General features: G+C 44.5%; 5 protein-coding genes across 5 annotated transcripts; 1 reads left to right on the top strand and 4 right to left on the bottom strand.

The window, feature by feature from the left end:
• Positions 1-1,320: 1,320 nt before the first annotated feature.
• Positions 1,321-2,301, bottom strand: L199_002510 (uncharacterized protein; the record flags this gene model as incomplete). Its single annotated transcript, XM_064888254.1, has 4 exons — positions 1,321-1,490; positions 1,544-1,639; positions 1,707-1,842; positions 1,909-2,301. The coding sequence occupies 4 exons, from the start codon at positions 2,299-2,301 to the stop codon at positions 1,321-1,323; spliced, it is 795 nt and encodes a 264-aa protein (XP_064744326.1).
• Positions 2,302-3,516: 1,215 nt separating this feature from the next.
• L199_002509 (uncharacterized protein) lies at positions 3,517-4,673 on the bottom strand (the record flags this gene model as incomplete). Its single annotated transcript, XM_064888253.1, has 3 exons — positions 3,517-3,642; positions 3,772-4,323; positions 4,404-4,673. 3 exons carry the CDS (start codon positions 4,671-4,673, stop codon positions 3,517-3,519), a joined length of 948 nt encoding a protein of 315 aa, XP_064744325.1.
• A 714-nt stretch (positions 4,674-5,387) lies between these two features.
• L199_002508 (uncharacterized protein) lies at positions 5,388-6,025 on the top strand (the record flags this gene model as incomplete). Its single annotated transcript, XM_064888252.1, has 3 exons — positions 5,388-5,602; positions 5,705-5,803; positions 5,959-6,025. 3 exons carry the CDS (start codon positions 5,388-5,390, stop codon positions 6,023-6,025), a joined length of 381 nt encoding a protein of 126 aa, XP_064744324.1.
• A 187-nt stretch (positions 6,026-6,212) lies between these two features.
• L199_002507 (uncharacterized protein) lies at positions 6,213-7,788 on the bottom strand (the record flags this gene model as incomplete). Its single annotated transcript, XM_064888251.1, has 4 exons — positions 6,213-6,366; positions 6,453-6,659; positions 6,751-7,541; positions 7,627-7,788. 4 exons carry the CDS (start codon positions 7,786-7,788, stop codon positions 6,213-6,215), a joined length of 1,314 nt encoding a protein of 437 aa, XP_064744323.1.
• A 1,475-nt stretch (positions 7,789-9,263) lies between these two features.
• L199_002506 (uncharacterized protein) lies at positions 9,264-11,609 on the bottom strand (the record flags this gene model as incomplete). Its single annotated transcript, XM_064888250.1, has 8 exons — positions 9,264-9,357; positions 9,440-9,812; positions 9,880-10,097; positions 10,162-10,288; positions 10,399-10,543; positions 10,634-11,173; positions 11,237-11,338; positions 11,412-11,609. 8 exons carry the CDS (start codon positions 11,607-11,609, stop codon positions 9,264-9,266), a joined length of 1,797 nt encoding a protein of 598 aa, XP_064744322.1.
• Between the last annotated feature and the right edge of the window lie 343 nt (positions 11,610-11,952).

Here is an 11,952-nt window from a genome sequence, read left to right as displayed (position 1 = left end):
TTCTTGCTTTTCACACGTACACACACAAAGCAAGAAAAAACTTCTTCTCCCGACTGAAGGGTGACATATATCGGTCCTACCCATAGCACTACCTCGTTCCCAGGCTAATTTCAAAGCATGATCGTACTCACCAGGTGACTCCACAGTATCCAGTTCTAAGGCCTGATGATCTAACACTGACTGACTTCGGTGACGATAGGATTAGATAGTGTCAGAGGTGTGATTGAAACGTAGGCAGTTGGGCGTGAAGGTGAAGAAGTAAGTGGGTGGTTGTCGTGGTACAAAAGAGGATCGAGAGCAGTGTTGGTAATGAGAGGAAGAGCGAGACAGGGTCAGCATGGGCTTATCAAAGGAAGGTTTTTTCACTGTTGATACGATGTCCGAAAGAGGTTATAACGGTGGTGAGAGTAGTAGCGTAATAGAGAGACAGAGAGAGAGAGAGAAGTGGTAGTGACAATGTTGATGTATATGTAACGGAGTAAGGTGAATCGGCACGGTCCGCTGGTAGGGGTACGGGTAGGATGATAACATTGATATGGTTCAACTCACGATTTGGTGGTATATTTGAGCTGGATAGGATGATTAGTTGCAGTGGGGACAGGTAAACAACATGAAAGGAGGAGGATCGAATTGCCTTTTATATATGGTGAGTATGATGTGTATATGGCCCCTTGGGTTTGAGGCAATTTTATGTTACTCTTGTTGTGGTTGTGTGGTTCTGAAGAGTGAGTGATAGATGGATGAAAGGACGGGATCAGCCGGAAAAGTGCAAGATCGTTTGGTGTTTGTTGACTGTTGAATCCTTCAATCGATCTATCGTAGAGAGCTCATTCTGGATCTCTGTCGGTGATGCTGTGAGAGTGTATGCTGCGGTGATGAGCTGATGCTATATCGATGTTGACAGTGGTGATAATGGATAGTGCGGTAAGTAAGAGAAGGGGGGTTTTCGTTTTGTCTATGTCTGGTATTAGGCACGGCGCTAACACACTGCAAATGCGGTTTCACCCCGCAGTGGCAAAATGTGGCACTCGATCACATCATCGCTGCTCAAGTTATCAGAGAAAACCCATTCATGCATTTCATATAGTCATAGTCTTTCATTATCATCTCAGATAGCAAAACAGTATATGATAGGAGCAAGAAGAGAAGATATATCACTGAGCAAGTGACTGAAATGTCCGTGAGATACGAAAGCTTTTTTTTACTTCGGTTTTTAATTTTTTTAATTTTTTTTTTTTTTTTTTTGGTTTTTGTTTCTCAATTTCGTTATCATTTCAGGATATCCTTCCATCGATTCCTTCTTGATCACTTCCCGAATTATCAAATAGATGGTTGCTCAATAGCACCGAATGGGCATTCTCGAGAGATCCACTCGGCAGATACTACCTCGTCGAATTCCGGTGAAAGTTCAGCGAGGTATCGATAAGGTGATCCACCGCCACTGGTGGATTCTTCGGTATCTCTATCGGTACTATCACCTAATAAATCTCCTACAAACACAATCAGACTCTTTTCAGACTATTCCAGGGATGGGTCGACTTACCATTGGAATCGATCATCTCCTCGCTGTCATTACCATGTTGATACGCATATGTGTTTGAGACAGGTGAAGGTGGAGGTGTGGCAGGTACCCCTCGAACTACAACAACCAGAGAATTCCGATGAGTTCGAATCTCTTTCTCTACAATGTTTTTAACCTGACTTACTCTTGGGGTTACCGTAATTCAACCTTAATTCCCGTCCGTTCACAACCAACCCTTGTAAACTCCATAGAGCTCTCTCGGCATCAAGGGGATGACGGAACTTGATCATGGCGGACGACCCATCATGAAGCGTTTGGATCTTCACAAAACAGATCACTCAATCAGCTCAGCATTCTACTGTGTATGAAGGCTAGACTTGACTTACCCAATCTAATTCTCCAACTATACCGAAGATCCTCTTGAGAATCCCATGATGGATCTTAGGATTGATACCACCACAGAAAATCGCGGTATTACCCCATTCTGAGAAAGGTTCAGGTCGAGGATAAAAACCACCATATTTTGGGGGCTGGATGTATCCGTGAGAGAGGGAATAAGCCATTCCGCATACTTGGGTAATGTCGAATGAGTTATATTCAAAATCGACTGGGGAGACCAATCCAAATGGGAATGGATTAAATTGAACAGGAATTCGGTGGAGTAAATCTTTATCTCGAGTTCGGACCATAGTGATATGATTGGAGGTGAGAAGTAGACCCTCGGCAGTAGTAGGAGCAGGTCGAGCGTAAATCATAGCGATATATCTAGTAGGTGTCATCTTGGCTGATGCTGATAGTATACTATAGTATAATAAATTACTATAAAATACGATGTTTATTCTATAAGTTTGTCACCTTATAGCGATTGGAAAATGTTGAAGTGAAGAGAATTATTTGCCGCTCAATGCATCTCAAGTCACCTTTATATATCTTACATTCCATCTTACTGCTCGCTCAGAGTCGTGGCTGGTACGATGGAATCAGAGCAAGTAGTATTTTGTGGAAATATAGTTCATCGGCATCATACAGATGAGACAGGAATGACGACTCGCTCTGACAGAGAAATCATGAGTTGACCGTAGTTCATTGCTGTACAATATTTTCTGGAAATAATGTTCATCCAATGACTCATGGTTCCTGTCCCTGTCGGTGATTCTCCGGATCTCATCGCAGTGCCAAGTGAACGTATAGATTTCTATGGATTTGTGAGTTTATGGAAATATAGTTGAAGAAACGTACTCCTCTTGCCACAGTGTCAAGATCCCGAATGGACGGGAACGGAGAACAGTATAGATATCGCCTATCTAACTCCATGAGAGGCAAGGCTAGATGCTGTACGAGGTCTCGGATGATGTCAGCATGCATCGAAATCCAATGTATTGCAGTCTGGAAAGTCATGGTGGAATAAGGTTGGTATGATGATTGGCATGTAGAAGTGGTTGTTTTGGAATGAAATGATCCGACCCCGCTTCACAGATCAATAATGCCCTGAAATTCCCATGTTCGCAAATGGGACCTGGCCGGATTCCCATTCGATTCCAGTCGAACCTTCTTTTTCTCCCTAGTTTAATCACTTTGGAATCGATTTACAGTACTTGTGCATCGTCGATCGACATCATGCACAGCATCTCTCAGCACAAGAGAAGTACGACATCACTCTGTCATCAACATGAATACTGTACAAATGTATAATGTAATGTATCGAACTCGGCTCGGCCAAAAGCGATCAATCCAAACACCTTATACTGTAATGCCACATCCAGTCCATCCTGTTACGTTCATCTGCTTAGTGCAGTGTAGGTGCGTACGTACATGCTGCCGCGATACGATACGATCTTTACATTGCTTTGATTTCTATTAACATATCTACAATTCATCAATTACGACAGACAACACGAAAGACGGAAGAAATCTGTCAGAGTATTCGGAGGAAAATACATTCCTTGTAATGAGCATACTACTCTAACGGACGATACAGGGCTGTATGCATAACCTCAAACCCATTTCTTCCCCGATTCAGACTCTCTACCTTTCGTCTCCGAACCTGTCTTCAACGATTCCCTGAGAGTATCCAACGCAGCACTCAATTTATCTAATTTCTCTCTAGCATATTCCTTTGCCTACCATTCGATACGAAACGACCGAAAGACAACACATCGTCAGCTTCATTATCCTACGAGCACCCATTCACATAGTAGATGATCAGAAGATGTTGGGTAGATGGGTCACTGGGTACACGTTCAACTCACCTTTTCATTAGCATTATCCTGAACAACCTTGGCATCACCTTTCTTTTCCTCCCATAATTTCTCTACAACCTCTCTCAGCTTATTCATCTCTCCTTGGTAGCTATTAGAGGACGATGACATTTCTGGATTTTGGGGTTTAATTTCTTCCTGTGACAAAATTGATGATGGTGATGGGGATGATTGTAATTGTTGAAAATATGTTTCTCGGGCAGCTTTCCAAGCTTCTTCTCTAGCTTGTTTACGTTCTTTCCATGATTTCCACCCCCACGCCATCTTATTTTCATCTGCAGTAGCTTGAGGCTGGATTTGAGGTGAACCAGCGTTGGTATAAACTGGAGTTTCGTGATCTACTGGTGCAGGGGGTGATGGAGGTGATTGATGTCGTTGATTCCATCGGCAATGACCTCTTCCCCATCCAGGTTGACCAGGCGAACCTGAAGATGAAGTGTCGTTGGAAGAAGAGGAAGAAGATTCGATCATTCGTCGTTCGTACTCCCTTCGATGTTCTTTGGCTTTAAAATACCAGGCAGTACCACCGATACCTAACAGTAACTATAATCATACATCAACAACAGTCTCACCTCAAGGGTGGTAAACTGATGGGGAAGCAGAAGGGAGATACGATGACTTACGAAGAACAACCTCCCTCCAGGTCTTCTTCCCCATCTTCTACCATATCTACCATATCCACCATAATAATGATGATGATATCCTCCCCAAGGTCCTCGGGGAGGAACACCGCCAGCAGCGCCAGAAGCGAGATGAGAAGCAGCTCCTTCAGCGGCCCCAACAGCAGCTTCGGCAGCAGGAGGGGGAGGAGGTGCAGGCCAGGCGAATCGAGAATAGTCGAGAGGTGATCCCCACCAGTATCTACCGTGGTTTAATGGTTGACTAGGCAGCATGTCGATGTCGAGTGATTGTCGAGTTCGTATATGTGAATGTCAAGTTGTGATTGCAAATGTTGTTTGGGTGTCGAATAGGTATGTGTATGTGATGATAGAACCAAAAACATCCTTGACTTTCATGTTTTGCCCAGTTTATATACCTTTCAACCAGGTCTTCATGACCGACCTAGACTCTAAACGTAGACGTAATTGTCCTATCATTTGATATATCCGCCGACGAGCTTGCATCATATTTTATTGATTGTTCTACGATGAAGTGTCGGTTTGGTTCGGGTTTCGAAGCGACACGGTGATACTGACGCATATCTGTATGTTCGGCTCTGCATCCGTACTCTCATGTGCATTTTACTTGACATTGGTATCGCAAGCCGAAGGGATGATCAGTTGCCGGACTATCAACGTAATCACTCCTATCCCCTTCCCCTTCTCGGTTTTCAAGTTCATCACCGAGCAAAATCATAACCTATTGCACTAAATGGTACGCTCATATAGAACACCTGTCTATGGACCTCCACGTGTCCTGGCTCATCCTGTGTCATAGACATCTCTAGCATGAACATCAACCACACGTGAACAGTTACATATACATATCATCTTCAAGCTCTGCTAGACCAGACCCACACCAAATACATAACAGAGAACAGGACACCAGCACCCAAGCTATTTACTTGATAAATCTACCCAGTCCATTCCAAACGGAACACAATCACCATGTCGACCAAACAACCTCAGACCCCATCTCCAGCACAATCTTCCGCAGCATTACAGTCATCTTTCCAAACTCTTTTAGACAACTATCAAACGACCATACCAGCCCGAGTGAAACTTATCGACTCGTTCCTGCTGTTCATCTTCATGAGTGGGGTATTGCAATTCGCATACAGGGTGTTGGTTACTAGTTACCCCTTTTACGCTTTTGCAGGAGGGTGAGTGAAGGACGTTGACACTAGACTAGGCCTTACAGCGCTTAGACCTTATGTACAAGAAGAAAATCATTGTTACTGATTGTCTTGTCTTGCTTCTCTTAGCTTCGGATCGACAGTAGGTCAATTTGTGTTGTTAGCTGGTCTGAGAGCACAGGTGGCTCCAGGACGGGATGGGGAATTCAAAGAGGTATCTCAAGAGAGGTGAGTGATATTTCGAAATATCCTCAAATACGAATATCCTTTGTACTTTCTCTTTTTCTTCCTATGAATGGCCTACATGTAGGAATGATTGTCTGTCTAAACGCACTGTGAAGAAGATACCTTTGCTGATGGCACAATTACTCTGTACTCTACAGGGCATTCGCAGACTTCTGCGCAGCATCGGTCATCCTCCATCTATTCGCTTTCAACTTCTTGGGCTAAGCAGAGATTTATACAGCAATACGAGTACGTTGGAAGCGCATGGATCAGATGACAATAGCAAGATCGTAGCGACTCAAAAGGATCTTGATGATTCAACGAATATATATAGAATAACATGCATGTATATATAGGTATATCAGGATGTGCAAGGTATCAGTTGTTCCTCATCCCGTTGTACACCAATAGGTCAATCTGCTTTTCCCATTTTCTGTTTCTCGTCTACTTTGGTTGGATCCTGCTTTTGTTGTTCTTTCGACCTCTTCACTCCCTTCTCAACTTCTTTCTCCAATTCGTCGTATAATGCCTTAGCAAGAGCAGGATCGCATAACACTGGTGGTAGACTAGTACACGACAAAGATGTCAACATCGAACTCCTTCGACCGACAGTATGATGTGTGAGATTATTGAGAAAAGAGTATAAACTTACTCAACAACAGCACAGTCTCTAACCACGTCACCACCAGCAATTCCACTCCTGCGTTGGTCCACCACTTCTTTACCTTGATCTGCAACTTTCGGAGTATCATCTATCTCGCCATGTCTGACAGGAGCGGAGAGGGCGAAAAGGATCGATTGGACTGATGATATTGGTGAGGGTGTGATGAGCAGAATCAAAGGATAGAACAGGATCCATCTATGATACAAAACCAATGCCGACCAAAACGAAACATGAGTTTATCAGCAATCAAGACACGAGCGCTGGATTGATCATCCGATTAACTCACGATATTCTGCTCAACCACGTCGATACCAAACTACCTTTTAAAACCTCGTCCCTCGCCCAAGGCATGATCACACTAACAGCCTTGACATTACTTCTCACATCTTTATCTCTCACTTTGAGATTCTCCTCTGGTTTATCAGGATTGGGGATAGGTTTGATCTTTCCTCTCTGAGCAGCTTCTAACGCATCTAAAATCAACTGGAAATGCTTGAACAACAACAATGAATTGAGGTTCCTTCGTCCAGTCGAATTTACCAAATCGTCTTTCCTGATCCCCCTCCTCTTCTTACTTTGTGTATCTTCCGCAGTGATATCCATCAGACTAGGTAAGGCAGCAGACCAGGTAGGCGATATCAACTGAACCACCCTTATATCCCTCTCGGCAGGCGAACGAAGTAAAGCAGGTAAGAGTGAAGTCAAAAAATGGAATTTGAATTCATCATTACCCCATTCTCCATCTTTAGATCTAACGAATGACGAAGGTGTCACCTCCCATCCTTTTCCGAGTATAATCGAATCGATCCGTCTTCCACCTTCGCCCACCATCTGGACGGGTGCTGACCCCCATTGACGCATGAAGGCTGTGATCGCCTCTGGAGTCGGAGGGAGGGGTTCGCAGTGCAGTTGAGCGGCTGGGTTGGAGGACGTAGCTGAAAGACGGATCGTGTGAAGGATGGTCAATAGTGATTCGGGTAAAGGGGATGGAAGGGGTGGTAAATATAGGATCTGAGGTGGGGAAGGGAGATGAAGCAGCGTATCGATTAGTGTGAGGATTGTTGGTGTCGGCGGAGCCTATGTAGAACGATCATAATACAGTCCAGTTCACTTGATCAGCATTCTCGTTCATTCGTGAAAAGATAAAATGACGTTCACTCACAACGACCAAGATCATCTTCCCTTTCCAGTCTCTCTCCCACGTACATTTCCTACCTCCCGCCCAAGCTTTCACGACTATCACCAAAGCAAAGATGAATGCTCCGAGCATAAGTTGGGAAGGCGATATGTTGCCGAAAGCAGAAGCGAGCGAGTGAACCGGCATGATGATCAGCGACTCTGAAATTTAGCAAAGTCCGGCACGCTCTTCCCCAACGATGACCAGTTCGTTTTGGATCTGTCCTGGTCTTCAGCGTTCGAGTACTCGATATAAGATTGATTGATAGATGGATGTGAGGTCGATACTCCAAGTGGGATTGTTGTAGTCTGCGAGAATACCAAAAAATCAGCATGTCAGATTTCAAAACACGTAAACTTAAGTCAGACCGGTTAGTCCCATTCAGAAGATACCGACGGCTATCAAATCTCATAAACCAAAAATCCTGCACCGCATCCCGCATTCATGATCCTACCTCGCACCATCAATCTTTCCTCTCCTCTCTCTTGGTTAGAAATCCATATATCCAGCTCAAGAAGCACTCACTCACGTCGTTCAAGTTCGTCAACTCACGTCCATCCTGCTTCTCTCCCAGAACCCCCAAAAAGCGAAAGCGTCGTTTCCAACGTCGTCGCAGCGATACACGCGCAACTAACAAAAACGTATGACGAGACTGGGATTCGAACCCAGGCCCCGAAGGACTGCCGAGGATGATTAGCTTTAGGGGAAATCTTCTCCTTAAGACAGCATGTTAGACCGCTCCATCATCTCGCCGTTGAGTTTTTTGCTTTTTGATTGTCGATAGAATCAATTGGCCGAATCAAGGAGAGTAACGAGGGTTGGGTGTCCTGGGGAAGGAGACCGCATGTCAGCGTTGCTTTGGATGAGGAGAGGAGGGAGATTTAGATAGACATACGAGACGAGGTGATTCGGGGTTGACGAAGGATCGGAAGGGAGAGATCCCTGGGATTCAGAGTGAGCTAGTGATGGGGTTCTATAGGAGGACAAGAAGTTACCATAAGTAGACTCGAGGTTGAGTGGGTATCCATCGTATTTGAGTTCCGTGATTGCGATTAGTTAAAAAGACATCATGTACAAGAAAAACAGTGGGAGAAGAATGAAGATACACTGATACGGTGAAGGTATATATAATCTTTGTATGGCCAAAGCAAATTTTACTTTCTGATGGACCTTGATTGATTTTGATGGCTTCCTTCCCTGAAATATTCATGTTCACGGAGATCGACAGAAAATAGGGTGGTATGAATCTTCGTCACTTCGAGACTACTTGAAGGAGGTGGAACAAGAGGGCGATGAATGGAATCGGTGCCCTCATGTTGTGCATGTGTGTGTGCGTGCGTTTTTGTATCTCGTCTTCCTCGTCCAGTCCATCGGACAAATCGAGATTTGACTCTTGTTCAGGCTGGGGTGTACGAGGAGGAACTCAGGCTAGGATGTTCTGAAGGATATTCCAGAGCTATCAGTATATTCGAAACGAGGTCATGAATCATACCCTGTACGTGAGACACTAGAGACCGCTTCCGTGTTATGCGACATGAATGAAGTTCATCAGCACATATGAGAACTACGATGATTGCTTCAGTATCGAGTGATTGATATCACTTGGATTTCCCTTTCGCTTCTCATTGCTTCGTCAATGCTACTTGTAAACCCGAATGATCCACTATAAACGTCCCATTCGTCTGGACTTTAGCATATTCGCCAATATCCACCCACCTGCAAGAGCAATACACGAGACATCAGCGATCAATCGCAAATATCGTATGTCAGTCTGGATTGGAGAATCGATGATATTTACCCATCATTTTCCCTTTCTCTTTCTTCTTCCCTATCAACCCTATCCAAAACACTTGGTCCTCTAATCCAGATTCTTCCCTTGATCGGTTCATTCCCTCCTTCCTCCTTATGTCCTTCATCCACTCTATCTCCCTTCAGTACCACTTCGACATTCGACGCTGGTGGTCCCGAATGTACGATCTCCTTTTCACCTGTGGACGTCTTGTTCTCCCACATATCAACTCCTTTCAATATGTGTGCCACACCGGGAGATTGCAAGTCGTAGAAATGAGTGACGAATACTGGTCCGGTAGAGTACGGCGAGGGGTGAAGTCGGGTCAAAGGTAGAGAGAGGAGTAAATGAGATGCGCCCAATGCATCAGGCGGTGGAGCATCTATATTATCGACAAATTAGTCAGAAATGATCAAATAGATTTCGGTATGTTGCACGAAAGCACTCACCCCCAACTAAGATAACACCCCTTAATCTCTGACCTGCTATACCACCTAAGACATTCTCCCTCATACCCGACCACAATACCTTATCCCACAGACTATCCCGATCTATATGTCCCGCTCTGATCGAATGGCCCTTATGTCTCGCAGCGAGAGTAGCGAATGGGTGGGAAGTGAATGTATATTGAAGTCGATTGAGAAGTGCATGATGATGCTTGGGTGAGCTGTTTGTTTACCTCGAGATTAGCATCTACTGCGTTGAGCCAAGAGCTACCAGAATTTACTCACATGAATAAAATGGTCGGTTTAGGTAGACCTTTCTCGTTATCTGCCAATACCTCCAACTCGGACGCATGATCAACTTCCTCCGGGCTCCAGGTGGGTTCGTGGTTTCCTATTAATCTGAAGCTTGCGCCTGTGATCAGTGACCAGTAACAGAATTAGCTTTCTTTCAAGCCATATCATAAGTCAAAAGACCCTGCTCGAGATGACAAAGATTACCGGAAGAGAGGTTGATTGACTTACCAGTCCATACACTCGCCAGAGCAATAGTCATCCCCAGCGGAGTGGTCAACGGGACAGCACTTGCGACCGTATCATGCAGTGCGGCAGAGGGTCTTTTGTCCGCTGGGAAAAGCGAAAGCAGAGATGCTATTCCAGCAGTGACATTCTAACAATACAAACAAGCTCAATCAGCTTTCCTGTCCTTTTGCCGAGCTGGAGAAAACAGAGTAGGTAGGGAAGCCTAAGTCTTACTCACTATATGAGTAACTTTCGTGATTACCGTTTCACCGCCTTGTTCAGAATAATAATAACTATGAACATCCGAATACGCATTCTCCGTTATATCGTCAACTTGAGTCTGAGCTTCAAGAGATTCAGCAACCTCCCATATTTCTTCCCAATACTTTACAGTGATCCCTTTCGATTTAGCTTGACCAACCACACTTTCGCTCTTCTTCTGTGGATCTCCAACGAGGAGTATACCGACTGATGAACCTCCTCGAGACTCGCAGATCTCTTCGATAACATCTTCCAGCAGGTTAACGTATATTACCACTATACCCGCTTTGGGATGGGCGGTAGATCTCAAAGACGAGCTGAACAGTTTTGGTGTAGGGAGGATCACCAATGGTTTGTCCTTTGTAGATGCGATGGAAAGTAAAAGTAGTGGGAGCGAGGTTGATGGCGAAGGAGGGAGTAAGCTGATGATCGATGATGGCGATGGTAAGTTGGGAAAGAGAAAAGATAGACCGATAGGTAATAATCGTATGATCTCTGATAATCCTTCGTCTGTAATCTACAAAAGAAAATAGAAAATCAGCTATTCTCAAGATACGGAGAGATCGGTAGCTGATCTTACAGGTACATCAAGTATCCATCTTTGTTTAGTCGGGTCAGTAACCTTAGGTCCATTTGCGACGTCGGAAACTATTTTGACTGAATTTGCAGGTCTCACCGTCAACTATACCGATTATCTCAATATCAGCACCGTACAAAATAACCTCAAACCAATATTACTTAAAGGAAAAACATACAGGTGCACCTTGACCTGTAGCCCATGATCTATATATCCCAGTCTCGCCGCTCTTCCTTACCGATGAGACTTCGCTCTGTTTTCCTAAAAGGAGAGGATGAACGAGTGGTTGGGGAGTAGAGAAGAATCGATGGTAGATTGCCAGTGTCGCTAAGAGGAAGAGGAGGATGACGGTGAGATTGTCAATTTCAAAGTCCATCGTAGACTATCTGGGCTTGTGGTACAGTGTGTTCGATTGGATGAAGTCAAAGATGGAATGGAAGTCGAACCGTTGAGTATGATTTGGATGATTGATGGTTGTCAAGATTTGGTCTCGTGATTTGTTGTCCGAGCGTTGTTGAGGTCTGATCGTCTCCGACTTTGAAAGTTAATCACCCACTTGTACGTTATCAGTATGCTACCTACTTGTTCGAATGTAGAGTGAGTGATGAATGACAAAGACAGACGATGCTTGATGCATTTGAGATCAACTTATAGGCAGCAATAGTGGTACGCGTATTTCGCCTATCTTCGTACTATGCTATGAGTAAGAGTGGAGGCAA

Source organism: Kwoniella botswanensis, chromosome 1 (genome assembly GCF_036426115.1).
Source record: "Kwoniella botswanensis chromosome 1, complete sequence".
In the NCBI taxonomy this organism is placed as follows: domain Eukaryota; kingdom Fungi; phylum Basidiomycota; class Tremellomycetes; order Tremellales; family Cryptococcaceae; genus Kwoniella; species Kwoniella botswanensis.
Note: the sequence above shows the minus strand (reverse complement) of the source record. Positions and strands in the feature narration are given on the sequence as shown.